At 41.1% G+C, this 24,300-nt stretch overlaps 1 protein-coding gene across 1 annotated transcript; it reads right to left on the reverse strand.

Moving 5' to 3' along the window:
- Positions 1-941: 941 nt before the first annotated feature.
- LOC149298600 (elongation factor 1-gamma-A) lies at positions 942-24,089 on the reverse strand. The gene is made up of 10 exons (XM_089487371.1): positions 24,078-24,089; positions 17,689-17,847; positions 17,449-17,512; positions 17,143-17,285; positions 16,906-17,049; positions 6,952-7,081; positions 3,809-4,004; positions 3,331-3,503; positions 1,504-1,628; positions 942-1,148 (listed from the first exon to the last, which is right to left on the reverse strand). Exons 1-10 carry the CDS (start codon positions 24,087-24,089, stop codon positions 990-992), a joined length of 1,305 nt encoding a protein of 434 aa, XP_089343497.1. The 3' UTR covers positions 942-989.
- Positions 24,090-24,300: the final 211 nt, after the last annotated feature.

Genomic DNA, 24,300 nt, shown 5'->3' on the forward strand with positions numbered 1-24,300 from the left:
CTCTCAAAACGTTGTTTGGGCTGCCTAAATCCTGTTAGGTAGGCAGAGCAGCAGTCTCACACGCCCATGCTGTTCATAAGTTGGCCACACACTCCAACTCTTTGTTTTTTACATTTCGCTGGAAGTGGATGGTTGCCCTGATGGCGACATCAATGCATAATTATGTTTTCCATATTTTTATATTTTACTAACCACATTGTGGTCAAAATAATAAACTTATTTTATTTTAGTTATTTTATTCTTTTTTGGAGACTTTTTTTTTTTACATTTTGCTGGTATTGAATGGTTCCTCTGCTGACATCACTGCATAATTATTTTTAAATGTTAGCACTTTTTTTTTTTTTTTTAGCAAATTTTTAAATGACTTGCATGGTTGAATGCAGTACCTGTATTCAACCTGCAAGTGGATCCAGAGTTCTCTAGAGGGTCTGGAGAGACTCTCCTGAAGATTCTTTTCAACTTTGTTTTTTTTTTTAATGGGTGCCGCCATCTTGCGAGTGAGTGGCGGTTGTGACTGGCAGTGTTTGGTGTGAGTGACTACATGAACATAATGAACTTATACTACCATATAAAGTCTGGATGTATTAGAATACAAAATAAGCAAAGTACACTAAGTTGTGAGAACATGTTCACTTGCCTCTTTGTAAATGTTGGGTGAGCTGTCAAAAATATATGTTAAAAGAACAGTGACTGAGAAGAAGTACTGTCTTGTTAACTGATCAGCAACACAGCTACCAAAAAAAAAAACAACCAACAATCTGATCCCCACAGGCATGAAGCAATTTGTTAAATGGTTTCATCAATATTTAAAGCATATGTGAAGCTCTTAAGAAAAATAATGTGAGACTATGTGCATAGGCGTAAAAAAACAACAAAAAACAAAAAAACACGGGCACACTGTTTGACTCAAGATTTATTTTCTATTTGCGGCCTTTGTTAAATTAAAAGGTTAAGAGAGACAAAAGGTGACCGTTTCTCTCTTTGGGTTCTCACTTAAAGATCTTGCCCTGGTTAAAAGGCTTGCCCACATGTTTGAATTCACCCTCCCAGCAGTAATATTCCTTCACAAGGGTCTTGCATTCTTCACTGTCAGGATCAAGCTTCCTCCAAGTATAAGATTCATAGTCTATTTGCCAGTCATCACAAAGCTGTAAACAGAGGAAATTAGTTGAAGCATGGGGTTCGTTTTCAAATTAGTTAACTGAAAGCCAGAACAATTTAGTTTTGCTACAGTTACAGTGGTAGTTCGGGGAGCCACCCTCCTTTGTAAACACGGCACCAATTGTAAGCGGTCATCTAGCCATCTGTCCAGTAGTAGCCATTTTCATTCCAATTATACAAGTATTTAAGTACCCCATGTAGCACAACTAATAGTAAAGTGTCACTAGTGGTTGCTTAGTACTATTACTTCTCAGCACAGGTGTAACTTTACAGTTCAATTGAAACAAAAAAAAAATAAAAATCAAATCACTACACAAATAAGGAAAATAAAACCAAACTCACCGTAAATGCTAAATCTTGGCCCCTGAAAACCCATACCCCAGATATAGAACTGTCATTGTTGCTTCCAAAAAGAATGACGCTGGCAAAACCAGTTTTACGCAGTTTGTCAAGACGCTGGAACATACCTGAAAGTTAAAAACAATGAACTATTTGGTACCAGACCTTATATCTTTATATGCACATTTTGGTTTGTGTCAGAAAGTTGCTCTATACATAGTGCTGAAGCATTTAACTTGCTATTCAAATGTAGTACTTACCTTAGAGAGTTGCAGCTCCTTTCCTCTATGGTCTAACAGTGGCAGGAAAGCTATCCCATGTGAATAGACCTCAGCTTTCTCTGAGACATTGCTTAACGCTGCCTACTTTGATTTTCTCATTACACATTACGTATTGCTAATTTAAATTATAAAAACAAAAAAAAAAAATCATAGGCTTATTAACCCCTAAGGATCAGTGCCAATTTATGCTACATAGGTACAAATTTGTGTTTTCTACTCCCCATCTGTCTATTTTAGGGAGGGGCTTTTTAATGGATAAAAATAAATGAAAAAATTGAGTTTTACAGGTATATAAATGTATCCGCAGCTAGTATCACTAAAAAATTGCCAAAAGTCTATTAAATTGCCCTGATATTAACATACTCCAACGGTTTGTTTTAAAATTTCTTTTTTTTTAAACTCCTACCTAACCTTAATTCCCCACTAACCACTTAATAGGCATTAAACATTACATATAAAAAAAATCTAACCCCTTAAAAAGGTAATGGTTTAAATAATTTAACTACCTGTGCATGTGATTGGCTAGAAGCGATCACAAACAAAAGTGCAGTAGATTTCCCGTAGACCGATTACTACATTATACAATGACTGGCATGTATTGCGACTGCTATAAGTCATTGTCAAAGGTTCAGAAAAGTGGTAGTGCTACCCTGGAACACATTATGACGTCTTTGGTGACGCTACACTAAGTTGTGTTTCTGGAGGAAGCTCATATGAGGTATCTTCCTGGAGCTTCGGATAAAGAGATAGATGCATTTAAACAATTGTAAGAGAACCAAGACAGGTTGGAGAGCTTCTCTGTGTTGCTGAATGCCTTGACATCAAGGAATTACAGCAACACCGTTTAAGCGAAGAAAGTGATCACAGATTGTAAGCTTGTTTAATGAAATGACGTGTCAGGCACGTCATAGGTCGTTAAATGCCTGACCGGTCTATGGACCTTAAGGGGTTAAGGAATTCGATCCCAGAACTTATTACATTGGTAATAAGTGAGGATGTTGCTTGCATTGGTGTGATAAAACAAAACAAAACAAAACAACCCACAGTAATTCAAGATTCTGCAGAATCCCTCCATATGCGTTTGCCCATTTCCACCCCCAAATGCCTCCAGGAGAAAAAGTTTACCAAGTCTTAGGGAAAGCTAGGGTTTGGGTTATGTTCAGACTCCAGCACACATGAGTAGAAAGTGTTGCCACTTCTTTCAATGGGAGCACTCTCCTGTCGAGATCTGTGTCATGCAAGTGCTTTCATTTTTTCTTTTAGAAGAATATTAAAGCACTCTCCTTTCACTCATATAGCTAAAAAGTTTTATTAGAGATACACAAGGAATAATTAGACTAAAGACAAATGCAGAAAGCTATCTAAATAAGGACACAGATGTAGTGGATTGCCTAAATCACTTATCCTGAAAGATCTCAAAAATCTTAAATTTGGTGATATTTCAATTTTATGGGCATTTCGAAGAGGTGGGGGCTTTCACAAATGATCAACTGTTCAAAACTGTAGTGATTTGACAATGTTATATGTCTACATAAACAACCAACCTTACCTGTTATGAGGTTGCAACTCATGAAAGTTTGAGTGAGCTCTCCAGGGAATCGATATTCTGAGTACCAGATTGACCAACCCTCCTTGTCAAAATGCTCCCAAAAGTAAGGCAAAGCCACCGTCAGAGTGTCTTCATTGGAATATTTCCGCTTAAATTCATCCATAATGAAGGAGCTGTTAAAAACAATGGCAGGAGAGTGTATGTATGTTACTGGAGGCCGGAGATTAGCCACATTGTGTTTGCAGGAGAGCTAAAACATTTTGAAAAAGGGGTTCTCTCAAGGAAAAGTGCCAGAAGATCGGCAAAATCTACTGGTAATGCAGTGAAATATCCTGAAAGACATATCACTAATATCCAGGGCAAACCTAACCTGTATTTACAGAGTGGTCAAGGACATTTAAAAATGTAATGTGGTAAGAGACATGCAGGGCTGCTACTGACTATATGTGATGGTAACCAGACTCTGATATACAGGTACCTTTTTGGGAGGTGTGCATAAGGATCCTTTGATTTTGGCTCAGCTGCCAAGGCCTGCTCAGACTCATCCAGGTCTTCCTCGGGAGCTGAAGGAGGGGCAGGCTTCTTTTTCTCTTCCTTTTCTTTCTTAGGCTCCTTTGCTGGTTTCTCTTTCTTAGGAGTCTCTTTCTTAGGTTGAAGTTCTGCAAACTTTTTGGCTGTAAGTTTTATTGTAGAAGTTTAACATTAATTGGCAACACCAGTACACATTTTATTCTTAAAATAAGTATTACAACTGAACTTAAATGGGTACTTATTTAACCAAAATCAGCACCTACTTTTTACCTGTATCACGCAGCCAGTTTTTTTCAGGTCTACTGCAATACAGGACAACCTTTCAAATGTATGAAACTGTCAGCTAAGCCATGTGAAGAATTATATATGAAAGCTTCAATATGATAAAGCAGTTTGAAAGGTAAGTTACAGTAATTTTTAAATTAGAGGATAATTTTTTTTTTTTTTTTTAATTTATTAATCCGAGTATCTTGGCAAAGCTCTTGAAAGATTTTTTGTTTACTTTTAAATCCTCTCCCTTTCCTTTCGATCATTAGAAGCAGTGTCTGAATGTGGGTCAGCCCTGTCTATGACTAGAACACTTTTCGAAGGGGATGACCATCACATGGTACAGCCTAAGGTGAAAGAAGTCATTAAAAGGTTGTGTCAGATAAACATTGTTTTGGGACTACATCATACACAAGTCTAAGCAGATCAGTAAGTACCATCCTTGTAACTGGCTCTCCAGGAGCTACAACTTGCTCACTAATTTTCCTGGTCCTGCTGAAGACTTAATATACACAGAATCCTGCGTAGCCACAAAGAGGTGTATTTTCACAGTACTTCCGGACAATGCTTTTTCATCCCAAGTCATTTCCTTGAAGGAACATAGCAAAATACTGATTGACTTGTGCATTCATTTTCGTACGGACTTTATTTTTAAATTGCCTGTTTTGTGCGTTCATATGAATCGCTGAGAACTAGGGCAATCTCCGACGAGACTAACGAAATTGAATCGCAAAAGTTCTGAAAATATAGGGTTGTATTAATTAGATTTGTTGCTGCTATTACAAGCCATTTTAGTAAAGTAAGGAGGGTAAATATTAATGACTGATGGGTAGAAGTAGCCAAAAGAAGGGGGTGGTCTCAATTGTTATGGCTGATTGATGGGTCCAAAAGCCATTGGGAATTTTTCCTTGTAGTGACTACTGTAGTGTATTACAGGGACTGCAGCAGACATTTTCCCCCTGTTCCCGAGTAGAGTTTAATTGATAGACAGTTGCCCATTTATGCTACTAGCCAAACCTGTAATTTGTAGATTTTTTTTTATTATATTTCGTCGGTATCATATATATTATTCTTCACTAATATTGGTGGCAAAACCAGGCATTATGATATCTATCTAATATCGGGGAAATCCAGTCCTGCTTCATGGGGCTGCATGTGCCAGCGTCTGCATCTCTTTAACTGGCTTTACTCTGAGGGAAACTAATTTCTAGAACGAAAGGCGAGTCCAGAAGGAAATAGGCGAGTCCAGTATGAAATGTCATACAGAATATAACATTTAAATAAAAAAATAAAAAAAGACTTCTGAATTTCGGCCAAAATCTGAATCAATTTTGCTTGCAGTGCACGTCTAATGATTAATAGTAACGTAGGGCTGCAACTAACGATTATTTTAATAATCTATTAGTTGGCCGATTAATCGAATAAAAAAAATATGTTTTAATTTCAAATAATGCAATAAAAAACGTACAATTTACACTTTCATCTCTTTATTGCAATGGCCTCTCTCTATTCACCTTCTTATTTTACTGACATAATAAAAGCTACAAGAACAGTGTTTCTCAAACTAGGTTTTAATACAAAGTTATTAGTAAATATTAATTCATATGTTAACTATTTTTCATATTTAATAAAAACTGAGAAAAAAGCCTTGTTTATATTTTCTTTTATTTACCAAACTGCCCCGTTATGCACATCTGACCCCCAGCTTGCCACTCTGCCCCATATATGCCTTATACCTCATATGCCACAGATGCCACTGTGCCCCTGATATGCCTTATACTCCTTATATGCCAGTGATATGCAACTGAGCCCCCTGATATGCCTTTTACCCCCAGATATGTCTTATGCCTAATATCGATATGCCTTATACCCCTATATGCCTTATACCTCCCTATATGCCACTGTGCACCCTGATATGCCACTCCGCTCCCCATAAATGCCCTGCACCACCCTGAAATTCATTATACTGCCTGATTCACCACTCTGCCTCCCCCAGATATGCCTCCCTGAAATTCATTACACCCCCATACTCCACTCTGCCTCCTCCCCCCCTCCCATACGCCACTCTGCCTCCTCCCCCCCTCCCATACTCCACTCTGCCTCATCCCCCCCCCCATACTCCACTCTGCCTCCCCCCCCCCCCTCCCATACTCCACTCTGCCTCCTTTCAGCAACGGAGGTTCACAAGACACCAGGGAGTCGGGAGAGAGGCAGAGTGGTGTATGGGAGGGTGGCTCCGTTGCCGACAGGCACTTTCACTGCAGCTTCATAGAAGCCTCAGTGTAAGTGAAGGGCAGTGACGGAGGCTGTCTGTGCACATCGTGCAGACCCCCACCGGCTGACAGAGAGGATGATCCTCTGCAGGAGACCTCGATTCTCCGTCAGCCGGTGGGGGTCTGCACGATGCGCACAGACAGCCTCCGTTACTCACCTTCACTTGGAAGTGGAGGAGAGAGGCGGAAGTTGTCTGTGCGCATCACACGGACACCCACCGGCCGACAGTGAGGGGAATCCAGGTCCCCTGCAGCGTTGCGGGGGATCTGGATTCTAGTGTTATAATCCGATCTCTGTTTGAGGTCAGATTATATAAGGAGAGGAGTTTTTCAGAGCATTTGCTCTGGAAAAAAACCCTCTTTTTTATAATCAGAAGAAGCATGGTGATCAGTGGCCTCCTAAGATTAGTTTCTCGACTGAATCATATATTCGTTATCTTATTTACTACCAACCTGAAAGGTTTGAGGCCAAAAATGTTCATATAGGAACACTGGTGAACTTCAAGAGGAATCAAAAATAAACCTTTGATCATTTGTAGTTGGCTCTTACCATCAAACTGTGCCATCTTGTCACACAGCTTCACCTCTCCTAGCACGGCATGGAACTGTGGCTGGTTCACACAAGTCACAAACCATCTTGTGACATTGCCAAATGGCTGACGGAATGAGGGATCCAACACCTAGATAAAGATATAAATTTTAATAGAAACTCTGTTTAAACTTCACCAAGTAGGCTTGACCACATCTACATGCATTGAGTTGCTGCCCTGTGATTGGCTGATTAGCCATTTGTGTTAACGAGCAATTGAACAGGTCTACCTAATAAAGTGGTCAGTGAGTGTATTGTGTGTGTAATATTACATAATTGTATATTGCGTAACAGTCAAGCAACCTGTAACATCCAAGGGATGAAAAAATCTTTGGATAGAATGATGGTACAATTTCTAAGTCAAGAGTAACTGCACTGGAAAAACTTAGTCTGAAGAAGGCAAACATAATACAACCTTACTTGCATGGAAAATATAAGGCTCATGTACAGCCAGAGTTCCCAATTCTCAGATTCTTAAATTCTCAAATTTATGTTAGACGGTTCCTCACATAAAATGACAAGAGGGAAATCTGAAAAAATGACACTTATCTGCAACAATTCCTGAGATTATTACATTACATTTATTTATAAAGCACCAGTTACTGTCAGAACAATTTGCAAGCTTATGCAAAGCTCTTTGAAAAGCTGACCAAAGACTGAAATAAACATCTTTTTCTTGCCTGAAACAATCTGAACAGCCTTTATGTCTAAGGCCCTGGGGTCTTGGCTTGTTTTCTGAAAGGGACCTGTTTGTTGATGTCTTCCTATTTTGCAGGACACACAGCATAACTATATTCAAGACGAGAAAGCAGTCTTGAGTGAAAGCATCTAGAATCTCTAGATGCAAATTGTTAGTATGAAAGTATAGATGTCTTTGGCCCCTATCTTGTTGCAATTAAACCCAATTTCTGGTTTTCCCATCCTGTACTCAATTTTTTGGAAAACGTTTATATTCAGAGAATATACTTCTTCGGGGTAGTAACACCTACTTAGCCTGTCTGCTAGAATGCTTGCTCCTTAAAATATAAACTGCCGAAATCAGAGCTGAATCTTTAAAAAGCATTTCAATGTTATAGAGCAGGGGCGTCCAAGTTTTTTCTGCAGTGGGCCACTTCATCAGAATTGTATACGTGCGCGGGCTGCACTAATTTTTCACTGTGAGAAAATATGGCCTTTAATAAAATATGCAGATTAAAACAAAGTAAATGACACAAAACCTTTACTTTTCCTCTCACTGATTTCTGGGCCTAGAAAGTTTTGTGACTACGAATTCAGGATTCTGGATAAGTAAAAATAAAATAGTTCTATTTATTTTAGCGATGCACTAAATTCTGGACCAAAACCGAAAATTCAGGGTTCACTTAGCCGAAACTGAAAATTACCCCCCACACACTTTTAATAAAAGTAAGTTACACACCAAAATTGTACAAAAAAAATGATATATTATGATTGTTAACAGCAATCTCAAGCATACCCAGATTCCAGCATGTACTGGTTAGCTGGGCATTGTATTTTTTGTCCAATTTTAGTGTGTAACCACACTTTTATTAAAAGTAACACACCACAATTGGAAAAAAAATCAACAATATGACTTGGCATGATAGGAGTGTGATTTCTAACAGCAAACACACTTTTATACCCAGGCAACCAGTAAATGCTGGAACCTAGGCATGATGGGACTGTGATTGCTGTAAGCAATCACACTCCTATCATCCCAAGTCAGCCAGTACATGCAGGTACAGGGTGGCTGTAAGTGCAGACCCCATACTGCTGGCAGCATCAATACACAAGGGAGGCAGCTAGCCAGGTTTCAGCATGTACTGGCTGACTTGGCATGATAGGAGTGGGATTGTTAACAGCAATCACAGTCCCATCATGCCTAGGTTCCAGCACTTACACATCCATGCGATCACACACAAATTCATTCATATACTCATTCGTTCCCTCAATCTGACATACACATTCAAACACCCTCCCCCACCCCCTTACCTGCTCTACAGCTCTCGATGCCGATCACAAACTTCAGCAGGGGGCGCGGCCTCCCTCGTTCTCCCCACAGAGGAAGGACGGAAGCAGAGAATAGACCCTCCCACAAGTAAGCAGCAGGGCTCTTGTGATCCTGGCTAACGATCTCACGCGGGCCGCACCTCGAGGTCATGTGGGCCACATTTGGCCCGCGGGCCGCATGTTGGACGCCCGTTATAGAGCTTGTACTTCTGTTGATTATTGTTATATTGTCTGGCTATCTGAACTGCAACATGAAGTTACATGGTGAAAGTGTTGGAAGTGCCTACCAAACTACTTCAGTTTTCTGAAATTTGAAGCGACGATCTTAGTTTGTTCAGACAGCAGAAGTGAACTCACCAGCCTAATGGCAGGGTCTTATCACAGATATCTGAGTGGTTACTAAGGATTTCCCACTCAACTGGTTATGAACATTCTGCCACCAACATTGCATGTCTAATTGTCGCAGAAAGCAACATTCAGCAGGCCAGAGTTCACTGAACCTGGTTGCAGACACAAAAACAGGCATACCCCAAGCAGGGAGCTTAATATAGTAAATACATCAGGGCTTGACAAATTTGTTGTGAATCTAGGCGCCAGGTAAAAAAGTTAGGAGCCAGGATTTTTTTTAAACAGTTGGTTAGGAGTGATCTGATCATCATCAGCCCACTTACTAAACTCACAGCGTTTGACCTGGAAGCACCCTGGACTTTCAGGTCAGTGCTGTTTTTTTTTTTTTTTTTTTTTTTTTTTGTTTTTTTTTTAACTCTTTCGATGCTGATGTTCCATTGGAGCACAGCATTGACTGATATTTAGTCCCCACAAGCTTGTGGGGAAAAATGTTAACCCCTGCAATGCCACGAATGTGTCATACACAAGTGTGGCATTGAAGGGGTTAACGCTGCACTGTCGCTCTCATGGAGCGATCAGGCAGCAGGGGGGTGTTGGGGCTGGTGTCCACACTCATGTGGAGACCAAAGAACCTTCTCCCCTGTCCCTGAAGCTGCCCCTGGCTGGGACTCAATTGCTGGTCTATAGACCAGCCATTGCAGGGGGAGTCTCTGATGACTGCTGTAGGCTTCCATGCCTACAGGAATCATCAAAGGGCTTGTGGGGGCTCGTTTTTGCTGTTGCTGGTCTGCCTGGGCTTCCAGGCAGACCACCAGCAGCAGAGCCCCGTACAAAACGGGAATTAACCCCTAAATGCCGCGATCGCAGCATTGAAGGGGTTAACACTGCACTGTCGCTCTCATGGAGCGATCAGGCAGCAGGGGTGTGTTGGGTCAGGTCCCCACACTTGTGTGGGGAACCAATCAACACACAACCCCCTTCCCTGAAGCTGCCTGTGGCAGCTGATAACACGATTGCTGGTTTTGCAGCAACCGCGATTTCAGCCTACAGCAGGGGTGTCCAAGTTTTTTCTGCAGTGGGCCACTTCATCAGAATTGTATACGTGCGCGGGCCGCACTCATTTTTCACTGTGACAAAAATTATGGCCTTTAATAAAATATGCAGATTAAAATAAAGTAAAATGACACAAAACCTTTACTCTTCCTCTCACTGATTTCTGGGCCTTGAAAGTTTTGCGACTACAAATTCAGGATTCCCTAGATTTATTCTAGGGATGAACTAAAATGAAAATTCTGGACCAAAACATTCAGGGTTCACTTAGCCAAAACCGAAAATGACCCCCACCTTTAAAAATAATAATAAAAACTCACATGTTTAATAAAAGTAGGTAACACACAATTGGACAAAATTAGCAATATGACTTGGCATGTTAGCCTAGGCAACCAGTAAATGCTGGTACCTAGGCATGATGGGACTGTGCTCGCTGTGATTGCTGTTAGCAATCACACTCCTATCATGCCAAGTCAGCCAGTACATGCTGGTACAGGGTGGCTGTAAGTGATGTGCAGACCCCATACTGCTGGCAGCATCACTACACAAGGGGGGCAGCTAGCTAGGTTTCAGCATGTACTGGCTGACTTGGCATGATAGGAGTGTGATTGCTAACAGTAGTCACAGTCCCATCATGCCTAGGTTCCAGCACTTACACACCCATCCAGTAAATGCTGGAACCTAGGCATGATGGGACTGTGATTGCTGTTAGCAATCACACTCCTATCATGCCAAGTCAGCCAATACACGCTGGTACAGGATGGCTGTAAGTGATGTGCAGACCCCATACTGCTGGCAGCATCAATACACAAGGGGGGCAGCTAGCCAGGTTTCAGCATGTACTGTCTGACTTGGCATGATAGGAGTGTGATTGCTAACAGCAATCACAGTCCCATCATGCCTAGGTTCCAGCACTTACACATCCATGCTATCACACACACTCATTTATTCATATAATCATTAATTCACAGATTCATTCCCTCAATCACACACACTCATTCAAACACCCTCCCCACCCCCCTACCTGCAGTGCAGCTCCCTCGATGCCGCTCACAGACTTCAGCTTAAGCACAGAGGAAGTAGGAAGTCACGTGAACTCTGCTTCCTCTGTGCTGTCCAGAAGACCCTCCCACAAGTAAGTAGCAGGGCTTGAGGTGCGGCTCGTGTAAGATCGGTTGCCCTGGCTGCCGATCTTACGCGGGACGCACCTCGAGGTCTCGCGGGCCGCATTTGGCCCGCATGTTGGACACCCCTGGCCTACAGGATCCGTGGGAGTGATCTCAGGCTCGGGGGCGGGCTCTGAGTGGCTGTGCTGTCTGCCCAGACTCCTGGGCAGATAGCAGCAGCAGCGCCCCCGTGTGGTTACTCAGCCTCTTACATCCACATTTTTTTATGGATGTAAGAGGCTGAGAAAACCTAGGCGCCAGGACAAAATTCTCTGTCGCCATGGCGACCTGGTGCCTGGGATTTGTCGAGCCCTGAAATACATGCATCACATGTAACTTCCACTGCTAACCATGCAGGGCTCAGTTGAAGGAGCTTGTCATGATTAACTGATAATGTAGTGGATGCATGGAAGGGTAACCCAGCAGAGGTGGTTAGTTTCTTTGTTTAAGCATTCAATGAGTTAATCTGAGGTTGATTTAAATGTGTTTTTGGTGCATGCCCTCTGTATCTGTTCTGGCTAGAGGTGTCATCTTCCCAAAGGACCCCTGTGGTGATTCATGGCCTAACAGATAAGGACCCTGAGTTATAGGAATTCCATTCCTATCTTAAGTGGAGGGGTTTCCATCACCTTTACCCCACCATAACTTATTGGCACATCAAAGATGGGACCCGATTCTTGGGGATGGTGTCATATAATCAGTCATGTGGTCAGAGGGGCGTTTGCTTGCAAAAGTCTGATTTAGGGACAATGGAGCGACCTCAAAGGAGAACTCCATGATATACTCTGATCGGAACAACATCGTAAGAAACCATCTGGACTTAAGGAGTTCCCACAGGCCGGCTTATTGGAGAAACTCGTGAGTGAGGGTTCTGTGTTTAAGTGTTGCTGTTTTATTTTTATTTTGTATATCTTGTTTTTGTAATTCTGGCACTGTGTAATCTTTGTCTTTGTTATTAAAATATTCCAAATCCGAGAGCGATAGAGATATATAGAGAGAGAGCGATAGAGATATAGAGAGAGAGAGAGAGAGAGATATAGAGATATAGAGAGAGAGAGATATAGAGATAGAGAGAGATAGAGAGATATATAGAGAGAGAGATATAGATAGAGATATAGAGAAACTCCGGAGAGCGGTCACAGCCGCAGCTGCCGGGGTGATCTTCGCCATCAGCAAGATGGCGGCGGCCCGGGAAAAAAACCCCAATAAAGATGAAAGAGTTCGCTAGATGGTCTCCAGACCCTCTAGAGAACCCTGGCTCCACTTGCAGGCTGAATACAGGTACTGCATTCAACCATGCAAGTCAATGGAGCCCAGCTTTCTAATCACAATGTGATTAGTAAAATATATAAAAAAACAAAAAACAAAATGTGCTAACATTTAAAAATAATTATGCAGTGATGTCACTAGAACCATCCAGTACCTGCAAAATGTGTAAAAAAAAAACATAAAAAAAGTATTAAAAAAAAAAAAATATATGTTTATTATAAAAGTGCTAAAATTTGTCAAAAAGCTCAATAAAGAGTTAAAATAAAAGCACTTCAAATACCCAAGGGGTGTCTAATTATATATATATAAAAAAGATAGGGCATAGGTACAGACTGACCAAAATGGAGAGAAAAAAAAAAGCGCACTTCCCAAATGTGGCATTTTAAATCTCAAACAACACGACAAATCCATGGATGTCGGGTATCACTGCACTCAGGAGATGTTCCTGAACACACATTGGGGTGTTGTTTGACAGTGACATATACCAGAACCTGTATATCTATAACTAAAGTACAATTTGTGTGAAAAAAATAAATAAAACAAATTACTATTACAAAGTTTGACAAAGTGTAGTTGTATAATTGGTGCATGGAAAGGGTTAAAATAACAGCATTTGGAATACCCTGGGGTGTCTTGTTTTCAAAAATATATGGTTTGACGGGGTTAAATTGAGTTAACCAGATTCAAAGATATTCCAAAGAGGAGATGGAGGCAGAATGACCAGATGCTAAAAGTCTGTGTTGCCTCAAAAGTAGCCCTTTACCAGCCAAACAATCTAACAAACCCATGCATGTGGGGTATCGCTGTACTCAGATGTTCCTGAACACACATTGGGGTGTTTGACAGTGACATATACCAGAACCTGTATATCTATAACTAAAGTAGGGCTGCAACAACTAATCGATAAAATCGATAATCGATAATGAAAATCGTTGCCAACGAATTTCATTATCGATTAGTTGAATCGATTTTTATTGATTATTAAATGAGGGTTTTTTCAGAGCAAACGCTCTGAAAAATACCCCTCATTATATAATCTGTTTAGTCTGACTCACAGCAGCAGCTCCTACTTACCAGTCCATCCCTGTAATCACTGTGACAACTGGCCCCGCCCCCTTCCTTCTCCCAGAAGGCCAGAACCACATGGCTGTGACACTCATCTAACTGTAAGTATAAAATTAATATTTGGGCTTCTGAAAGTTAGGGGAGGTGGGAGTTAATTTAGGGGCAGTTATGGTTAATGGGGTGTTTGGGGTTAATTTAGGGGCTGTTGTGGTTCATGGGGTCTTTAGGGTTAATTTAGGGGATGCTGTGGTTGATGGGGTCTTTAGGGTTAATTTAGGGGCAGTTATGGTTAATGGGGTGTTTAGGGTTAATTTAATGATGAGGACTGAGGGTTAATTTTATTAATTTATTAAAGTTAACTTAAGGTGCAGTTAGAGATAAAGGGGGGCAAACTAAGGGGAATATAAGTCCTGGGGGCAGTGAAGATTAACCCAGTACTTATTTATAAAAGTATGGTCTGTGACTCTGAGATATCTGGGGGGTATAAGGCATATGTGGGGAGGACGGAGTGACATATCTGGGGGTATAAGGCATATAGGGTATATAAGGCATATGTGGGGAGGGCAGTGTGGCATGTCTGGGGAGGACAGAGTGGTGTATCAGGGTGTATAAGGCAGATCTGGGGGTAGAGTGGAGTGGCTTATCTGGGGGTAGAGTGGAGTGGCATATGTGGGGAGGGCAGTGTGGCATGTCTGGGAGGCAGTGTGGCATGTCTGGGGAGGATGGAGTGGCAAGCCTGGGCTCAAATGTGCATAAATTGGGGGGGGGGGGGGGGGCTGGTTGCGAAATAAAGGCAAGAAATGCATTTTATCAGTTTTTTTTTATTCTGCGTTTGTATTTAATATAATTTGTTTATTACATTATTTTAAATAAATGAAAAATTTACATTCATTTTTTTATCCGATTAATCGAAAAAATAATCGGCCAACTAATCGATTATGAAAATAATCGTTAGTTGCAGCCCTAAACTAAAGTACAATTTGTGTGAAAAAAAATTAAAAAAAATTACTATTACAAAGTTTGACAAAGTGTGGTTGAATAACTGTTGCATGGAAAGGGTTAAAATAGCATTTGAAATACACTGGGGTGTCTAGTTTTCAACAATATATGGTTTGAATGGGTTAAATTGAGTTAACCGGCTTCAAAGATGTTCCAAAGAGGAGATGAGGCAGACTGACCAGATTTGTTAAAAAAAGGTTTGGAAATCATAAAACGCTGCTTGTACTTACTGCCCTATAACTTACAAAAAACAGCAAAAAAAACATAAAAACATTGGGTATTTCTAAACTCAGGACAAGTAGAAGAATCTCTTTAGCTAGTTTTTTTACTTGCTTTTTTAGGTGAGTAAAAGATTTTTCAAATAAAAGTCATAAAATGTGTTTTTTTTCAATTTTTCATCATGTTTTTTTTTTATAGTAAATAAGATACGATCAAAATAATGGTATCTAAAGAAAGCCCATCTTGTCCTGAAAAAAACAATATATAACTTATGTGGGTACACTAAATGGGTGAGGAGAAAATTACAGCACAAGCTCCACAAAAGTATTAAAACAGCCTCGGTCCCACAGGGTACAAAAAGAAAAAATGAGCCCGGTCCTTAAGGGGTTAAGTCCTATTGTTTTTAAGAACTGTTTGCTGTTTTATTTTTCTTTTGTATGTCTTGTTTTTGTAATTCTGGCACTGTGTAATCTTTGTCTTTTTGTTATTAAAATATTCCAAATCCAAGTCTGTCTTTGGGCTCTAGTATCGATATCCACAAACCCTAAGAGAGGATAACACGTTACCGTATTGTTATTAAGTTCTACGGGATAGATAGATATATATATATATATATATATGTTGGTTGCCCGGGGTGGGTTGATAAAGGTTCTAATTCGGATTTCTCACGAATCCGGTATCAAAATCTTGAGTGGTGGCAGACTACCTGGGGGGATACAGGCAGGATTCGGGGGTTAATTTGGTGTAGTTTATGCCTTGTTAAGGGGTCAAGTTAGTAAATCCAGAGGCCTGGTGCTATTAACCACTTCATGCCCTCCACACAGTCACGGCTTGGCAAGTAGTCCTGACCGTGACAGAGCGGTTGCCGAGTTTTGCCTTTTAAATCTATTTCAATCTACAGAAGCCACAATCTTTGAGACTTTGTAAGTGTCACTGTAGACAAAATAGGGCTGTACCCTGAAGATAAACATCACATGGCTGCCTCTGTCTTTTGATCTATAGGATCTTTGATGCCTGAACTATCTTCAACTGAGGTAGTAGAATTCCTGGCTAATCCAAGGCTCTCATTAATAAATTAAGTCTTAAAATACACTTACATCTTGAAGATACATAATGTTTCTTTTCATGATTTATCTATTCGTGCAACAGATTCTCCAATACAGGATGTTTTTATTTTTAGGCCCAAAAAAATATTGGGGGGTTAGGAACAAAACATGTCCCTAAGGGCCTTTCCTTACATAGACTCCATTATAGCTTTAATAGATTTTACTTGTTTAGGTAATTCCTCAAAATGAAAAGTTAAACTTTCCTTCCTATTGTTACACAATCAACAATAAATTCATCATTCTCAGAGCTAAGACTTTATGTACCAAACTATTGCTTTGGAAATTTCTTACGATGCACATAGGACAGGCTGGTAGAGTTTTACATAGATACAAACTTCAGATTCCCCTTCAGTGGGACGAATCAAACCATGCAGTGGGCAAAGGTTCCAGTTTCTCTCTCCGGTAAGTTTTTCATTTTTGAAGAATGTGTATTAACATACTTGGATTACTTAAATAAGCTTTCTGTAGGGTTGTCAAGTGCAACAAACTGTCCCTTCATCCACCAGAGAAAGTTTATTGGAACAAAAGCTAAAAATGTCTAATCTACATTACTGTATTATATGCTTTTATAATTTTTTCATTGAATTTTTAATTGAATTCCTTTACCGACCCAAACTTTGGAGGCAGAGATACATTTACCTTAAATGCTTCTAAGAAAAGCAAGACAGAGATAAGTTGTCATTTACCTGTTTATAAAGCCAAAGAAGAGAGCATGCTACTGCAATGTCAGCCAACGTGACCCTCTCCCCCACAAGGAAAGTCCGTGTTAGCAGATGTGCATCCAACACACCCAGCACGTTTTTCACCTCCTCCTTGGCTTGTTCTGTGGCCTGGGGAGGATTGGGGAGAAAATTCCAAGATGAATTTCAACTGTATATATTACACATATTTCCTTGGCAAAAAAAGAAGGCAATAAAACATACCTGCTTGTTGTACTGCATGATTCCTAGAGTTGGGAACACCCAAGCACTAGCAGGGGGTACAATATGGCTGTCTGAGAAGCTGACCCACTGAATGATTTGAGCCTGCTCTACACGGGATGTACCACGCAGTTCATCATTTCCCACTGCAAGAAAACATTTGTGAACACTGAGAATTTTTCATTTTACACAAAGCAAAAGGTGGGTAAGGAATACATATTGTTGTAGACAGGAAAAGGCAGACAAAATGCAAGACACGGAACATACGGAGCAGAGAAACGGTAAAAGGAAGACATTTTAGGCCCTCACCATAATGAGCAATGGCACTACTTTCAAACAGGCAAAAACCTTCACTATCCTCAAACGCTGGGACCTAAAAACAGAACAAGATGTGCAAGTTATGCCAACTCTCCCGTCTTATGTTCCATGTATTTTGTTAGATATCTTCTCCCCCGCCTATGTTCACTTAAATACAAATCTTTTCTATAACTCCACCCACACACGGCCTGGCTAAATTTCAGCATGTACAAGCGTGCATTTGAATCTTACCTTGCCAAGAGGAAATTTTTTGAGGAATTCTGGTGTCTTATTTGTCACTCCAAACTGAAACTCTGGCGGAGAAGCGGCAACAGTGATTGGAAACCCTGAATACTGGGCAGCAATGAGTGGCTTGTATGCCCTCCAGTTATCAGGGTACGTGTACAGAGTCTGACAAGAAAAACAATGCATTTAGCGAACACATTTACGTATATGACAAGTAACGCAAAGCCACCCATGCATGTATTCAACAGTTAGCAAAATTAACACCTTCGCGTTCTGTTTTTCCCTCCTGCTTTGGAGGGAAAGCAGTACCATTTACTCTTTACCCAAAAACATTAAGTAGGTTGCCTCATTCCTCATGTTAGAATGAAGTTGATCACCAATACATTTACAAGTTACCAAGTCAATATTGTAGTAATATACATGGAGCATCTTTGAAATAAATGAGAAATCCAGCGAATAACATTAAAAAAACACCTAAGGCATAAACGCTGGGGATACCTTCACAATATATGAGCACAGCTGCAGGGGATCTGGATTTGAGGTCTGATTATAAGACGACCCGATATAAGACGAGGGGTATTTTTCAGAGCATTTGCTCTGAAAAAAAAACCATGTCTTATAATCGAGCAAATACGGTATGTACTTTTGACATAGTAGCAATATATGGCCATACAGAATCCCCAATATTTAGGCCTTTTTGAATGTTATTCCCTGGGTGTGCACCGATTTCTTGGTCATTATTATTCTATCAGCGACATCTGATGTTCAGGCATTAGCCTTATTGGACTGCACAGCAGAGAAGTTTAATCACCTGGAAGAGGGTTTAAGGCCCTTCCCTCTTAACCCCTTTACAACAAAGCCTGTACGTGTACAGGGTCATGATGCAATGCATTGGTGGCAAAGCCCTACATGTACGGGCTGCTGTTAAATACCAGCATCGCTGTGATCTGCGGCTTTGCAGCATCCACGGAAGCCTCACAAGCGAGGCTGGCCGTAGATGACGGGAGGAAAGCCCTCCCTCAAAAAAAAGAACTTAGGAAGTGATCAGCAATCGCTTCCTAAGCATAAATCGGTGTTGCTGACATGCCTCGATATCGAGGCATGTCAATAACACAACCCCCTGCTCCGAATAGCAACCACAAGCACCATCAGTAAATGGCATTGCCGCCAACTGTCAGATAGAGTTCACAGAGGGTCTTTCAACATGCAGGTCAATAGATCCCAGCTCACTAATCACAATGTGATTAGTAAAATAAACATTTAAAAAAAATTGGTAACATGTAAAAATAAATCCCCACTGTCACAAAAAAAAAAAAAAAAATCAAAATATAAACACATATACTTTATTTGCTCGATTACAAGACAAGGTTTTCCCCCCAGAGCAAATGCTCTGAAAAATACCCCTCGTCTTATAATCGGACCTCAAATAAGTCTGACTATGAGACTAAGATCCAGATGCAGGGGACCTGGATCCTCCTGTGTATGCCCCCAGCTTACTGGTGCTTCTGAGTCCCCGGTGCTTAGTCCGGGCAGCGTATAGAGCGGAAGTTGTCTACGCGAATCGCGTAGAGCTCTACACGCTGCCCGGACTAAGCACCGGGGGAATCAGAAGAACCGGTAAGTTTGGAGGAGGGAGGGTTAAATGGGGGGCATAAGGCATTTCTGGAGGCAGAGTGCTCTGTGAAATGCTTTTTAACCCCCTTAATGCCACTCTGCCTCCAGAAAGTCCTTTTAACCCTCTATACGCCACTCTGCCTCCTGAAATGCCCTATACCTCCCTATATGCCGCTCTGCCCCATAATGCCTTTTAACTCCCTAAATGCCAGGGTGGCATATAGGGGTATAAGGCATTTCTGGAGGCAGAGTGGCATATAGAGGGTTAAAAGGTGTATCATGGGGCACCGTGGCATTTAGAGGGTTAAAAGGCATATCATGGGGCACAGTGGCATATAGGGGGTATAAGGCATTTCTGGGGCAGAGTGGCAAGCCTGGGGGCAGATGTGCATAACTGGGAGGGGGGCAGGTTGTAAAAAAAGGAAATAAAAAAAATATTTTTCTCAATCTTAGCTTTTATTAACAAACAGTTGTTCACATAGTTTACATGAATTACCATTTACTGGTAAAACTTTTCCTATAGGGTCGTCTTATATTCAGGCTCTCTCTTTTTTTCATAAATTAATATTCAGATTTTGGGGGGGGGTCGTCTTATAATCGAGCAAATACGGTATTTGGGCTGCAACAACTAATCGATAAAACAGATAATCGATAATGAAATTCGTTGGCAACAATTTGAATTACTGATCAGTTGAATCGATTTTATAAGATTAGGGGTTTTTTTTTGCAAATGCTCTGAAAAATACCCCTTATCAGATAATAACACTAACATCTAGATCCGCACAGACATCCTCCGCTACTGTCCTCCACTTCCGCCAGTGCTTCTATGATGGAGCACCAGCGTGACCTTCCGGTGCTCCACCATAGAAGCCCTGGCAGAAGTACCAGCCAGCACAGCGGAGTTTGAGAGGAGGATCCGCCGCAGCGGACCCTGATCATTCTCTCCGGCAGCCGGTGGGCGTCTGTGCGATGCGCGCATACAATCTCTGCTACTGCTGGCACTTCCACTGGGGCTTCTATGATGGAGCACTGGTGTCACATGACCATCCGGTGCTCAGTCATAGAAGCTCCAGCGAAAGTGCCGACCAGAAGCAGAGGTTGTCTGCTCACATCGCGCAGACGCTCACTGGCTGACCCTACTAGAGACACCAAGGAGTCAGGGACACGGGGAGTAAGTCGGGGTCGGGCATATCAAGGGGCATATAGGGGTTATAAGGCATAGCTGGGGGGCCAGAGTGGCATAGGTACACTGAGGTCTACCAATTAACAGATAACGTCACTGCTCCATGAAAGAGTAACAAAACTAAGCACACTTATAACACTTTATAACTCTCTCAGAAGCATTATAAAATAAAAAAGCACGACTATATGCATATAATAGAAAAAATAAGGTAACTCCGGTAGCATATGCTTTAACCCCTTCAGTACCGGGACGTACCTGGTACTTCCTGGTTAACAGTCACTGGTAGACCGGGACGTACCAGGTACGTCTCCTCCAAAAAACGCCCCCACATCACCACAATCGCGGTGATCGTGGGGGCGCTGCTGCTGCTGTCTGCCCAGGACTCCTGGGCAGACAGCACAGCCTGTCTAAGACGGCCCCCAAGCCTATGATCGCTCCCACGGAGTGATTTTGTAGGCAGTGACAGCGATTGCAGAAAAATCTGCAATCGCGGTTTCAGCTGCCACAGGCAGCTTCAGGGAAGGGGGGGGGGGGTGTTGAATGGGTCACCACACAAGTGTGGGGACCTGATCCAACACCCCCCGGCTGCCTGATCGCTCCATGAGAGCGTCAGTGCAGCGTTAACCCCTTCAATGCAGCGACAATCGCGGCATTGAAGGGGTTAATTCCCGTTTTGTAGGGGGCTCTGCTGCTGGTGGTCTTCCAGGCAGACCAGCAACAGCAAAAACGACCCCCCAGAAGTCCTCTGATCAGTCCTACAATCTCCAGTCTATTGGAGATTGTGTCCCAGTTGCCAGAGGCAGCTTCAGGGACAGGGAGACAGGGTTCTTTGATATCATGTGGAGACCAGACCCCCCCACCCTTCCTCAGTTAACCCCTACCCCACCTCTTCCTCAATTAACCCCTTCAATGCTGCGATTGTGTATGACCCCCATCGCAGCATTGCAGGGGTTAATATTAGTCCCCACAAGCTTGTGGGGACTAAATATATCAGTCAATGCTGTGCTTCAATGGAGCATCAGCATTGAAAGAGTTAAAAAAAATATATATATAAAAAAAAAAAAAATAATAATAATAATAATAAAAAAAAATAATAATAAAAAAAAATAACAGCACTGACCTGAAAGTCCAGGGTGCTTCCAGGTCAAATGCTGGGCTGGGCTGATCAGATCGCTCCTGGCCAATAGGAGTGATCGGATCATTATGGCAGCCCACGGATGACCCTGCTCTACAAAGAGAGAGGGGTCATCTAGGGTAATAATGAAAAAACACAAATTATTAATAAATGAAATAATCATAATTATTACCTGATCACTTGTCGGTGACATTTTAAGTCGCTGATTATTGATCGGTCTCCCTGATTGATGTCAGCGGCCTAAACCCGTCACTTACAAGTAATCTGATGAAAAAAAATATTTAAAAAAAATTTAAATGCGCATGTTCCAGTTTTGCCCTGATAGCTTCCTCAAAAAGCGCATGAACCATGCATGTGAGGTCTTGTTGGAATCAGGGGATCTTGGTGAACAAAATGTGGTGTTTTCTTCCACTGTTGCACTTATGGTGTGCAAGAAATTCAGTGCAACATTGAAATGTATGCGTTAAAAAAGCAGTAAAATAATCTCCCTGTGAAGTTTGGCAGACATAAGTGAAGAAATGGCTAGCTGAAAACTGTCAAAACTACCCTAGTTGAACACCTTGACTTGTATACTGCTCATATATACTTTTATGGGGTAATTTACAGTGGGGGGCTTCCAAAATGTCCCAAATGGGATATGGGCCCAGGAAACCAATTTCTGAAAATTCCAAATGTGAAAACGAAAATGCGCATGTTCCAGTTTTGCCCTCATAGCTTCCTCAAAAAATTAATGAACCATGCATGTTAGGCCTTGTTGGAACCAGGGGATGTTGGTGAACACAATTTGGTGTTTTTTTCTGCAGTTGCACATATTCTATACAAAATATAATATGAAATCTAAAGCAACATATGCAAAAAAACCAAAAAAATATAAAAATACCTCAAAATTTGGCAGCAATTGGCGATAAAATCCCTGTTTGAAAAGTGTCAAAATGACCCTAATTGTACACCTTGACTTATCTACTTTTCATAAACATATAATTTTGGGGGGATAATCAGTATCTGTGACAACTTGCAGTTATTAGACTACCATGCCAAATTTGAAAAAAATTACATTCCAAAAACGTGATACATGCCTTGCAATATTTGCCCTATACTGGTCAAAATAGATAAAAATCCTGGCCATGTTGGGTGGTTTCCAAATCAGGACAACTTAATGAATATATTTGGGATAATTTTTTCCCATTGGTTCAATGTGTGTACAATTTGTATGTATACAAAACTGTAAAAAAATGCGTTTTTTTCATTTTTCCCCACTTTTTCCAGTTTATTTCAAACAAAACAATGTACTACCCAGCTTAATATGGTTTCAAATGAAAGCCCTACTTGTGCTGAAAAAAACAATATATGATTTGTGTGGGTGCACCAATTGATGAGAGAAATTACAGTTGAAGAAAGACATGGCAAAAACACAAAAACGGCTCCGGTCCTTTAGCGACACGTTAGTATCAAAATCCCGGTCCTGAAGGGGTTAAAGTGGATATGACGGCTGTCGTTTGCCTCTAATGTGAGCTAGGTACAAATCCTAAAAACGCCAGCATTTTCCCAGCCAAGCCATTTTAAAAGGCATTTACAGAACAGAGGAGTTGTATGAAAATAAAATGTAATTTTAAATCAGACTCCAACTACAAATCAGAATGTGTGTGCCCAGTAACAGTCCTCTATAACGTGTATATGTAAACCAATGGGAATACAGTAAATCTTTTACACCGCCAACCAGCCCCCAATTATTCTCCTTGGTGGGGAATTTAGAGGTATGCTGAAGTGATGCCATTACACTGTGACAAATCACTACAAAACTATAAGATGGGGCTAAAGAAACATTAAATTTGAATGGACATAGGTGAATTATGAAATAGGAGTATTAACTTTGCCCATACGTGATGTTACTGTATAAACCGATTTGGGAGATTACAGCTACCATTGTTCTTAGAAGCCCATTAGTGGAAAATGAGAAGAGAGCTATGCATGTGTAACATAACTCTAGAAAATACATCACACTAAAGCATTTTTATTTAAAACAATTATGCGATCATACATAATTCCTTACACAAGGTGTAGTTATTTTCAAAAGCTAGAACCGGTCCTGCGCACATGCATTTCTCGTTTCTTCTGCGTTTACGACAAACACATTTACTCTATCTAAAACCATACAAGGTATATAATCACTGCGATATACCACGTGCATTTTACAAATCTATGGTTCGACTGGCACAGAAACTTTGATAAGGGAAACGTTTTTGTACTTTACTATGCTATTGTAAAGAGCTCCCCGGGAGCCCCTTCAAGTATACTAGGCGTCACACATATAGGAACATCTCAATTTTCGAGCCAATAAACTCAAAATGAAGGCTCATAAGGTCAGGAGGTATCCACCCGGCAATCACGGACTTACACACCGGCTAATAAGTAACCCAGGATACAAGATGGCATTGGATTCCCGCAGACCTACTTAGTACTCACCCCACCAGCCATCTTCGTACGAGGAGAAAAGGAGGAGCCGTACAGCAACGAGGCTAACGTAAACGAGGAAATAACCGTAAAGCGCAGTTGACGCTGCCGTGCTAAAAAGCATAGATTATATGTGTGACACCTTGCGGTAGGAAGTGGGATTTTTGTTATATATATATATATATATATATATATATATATATTTTTTTTTTATTAAATCGTTTTATATATATAT

The sequence above is a fragment of the Sceloporus occidentalis genome, unplaced genomic scaffold, assembly GCF_023333645.1.
Source record: "Sceloporus occidentalis isolate IW3139 unplaced genomic scaffold, rSceOcc1.0.p SCAF_32, whole genome shotgun sequence".
NCBI classification, from domain to species: Eukaryota; Metazoa; Chordata; class Lepidosauria; order Squamata; family Phrynosomatidae; genus Sceloporus; species Sceloporus occidentalis.

Coding starts and splice junctions, on each gene's coding strand:
- LOC149298600 (XM_089487371.1), bottom strand. Junction 17,513..17,688: donor AAAAATTTCCTCTTGGCAAG/GTAAGATTCAAA, acceptor TTCTGTTTTTAG/GTCCCAGCGTTTGAGGATAG. Junction 1,629..3,330: donor GAGTTGCAACCTCATAACAG/GTAAGGTTGGTT, acceptor TTTAACTTTCAG/GTATGTTCCAGCGTCTTGAC.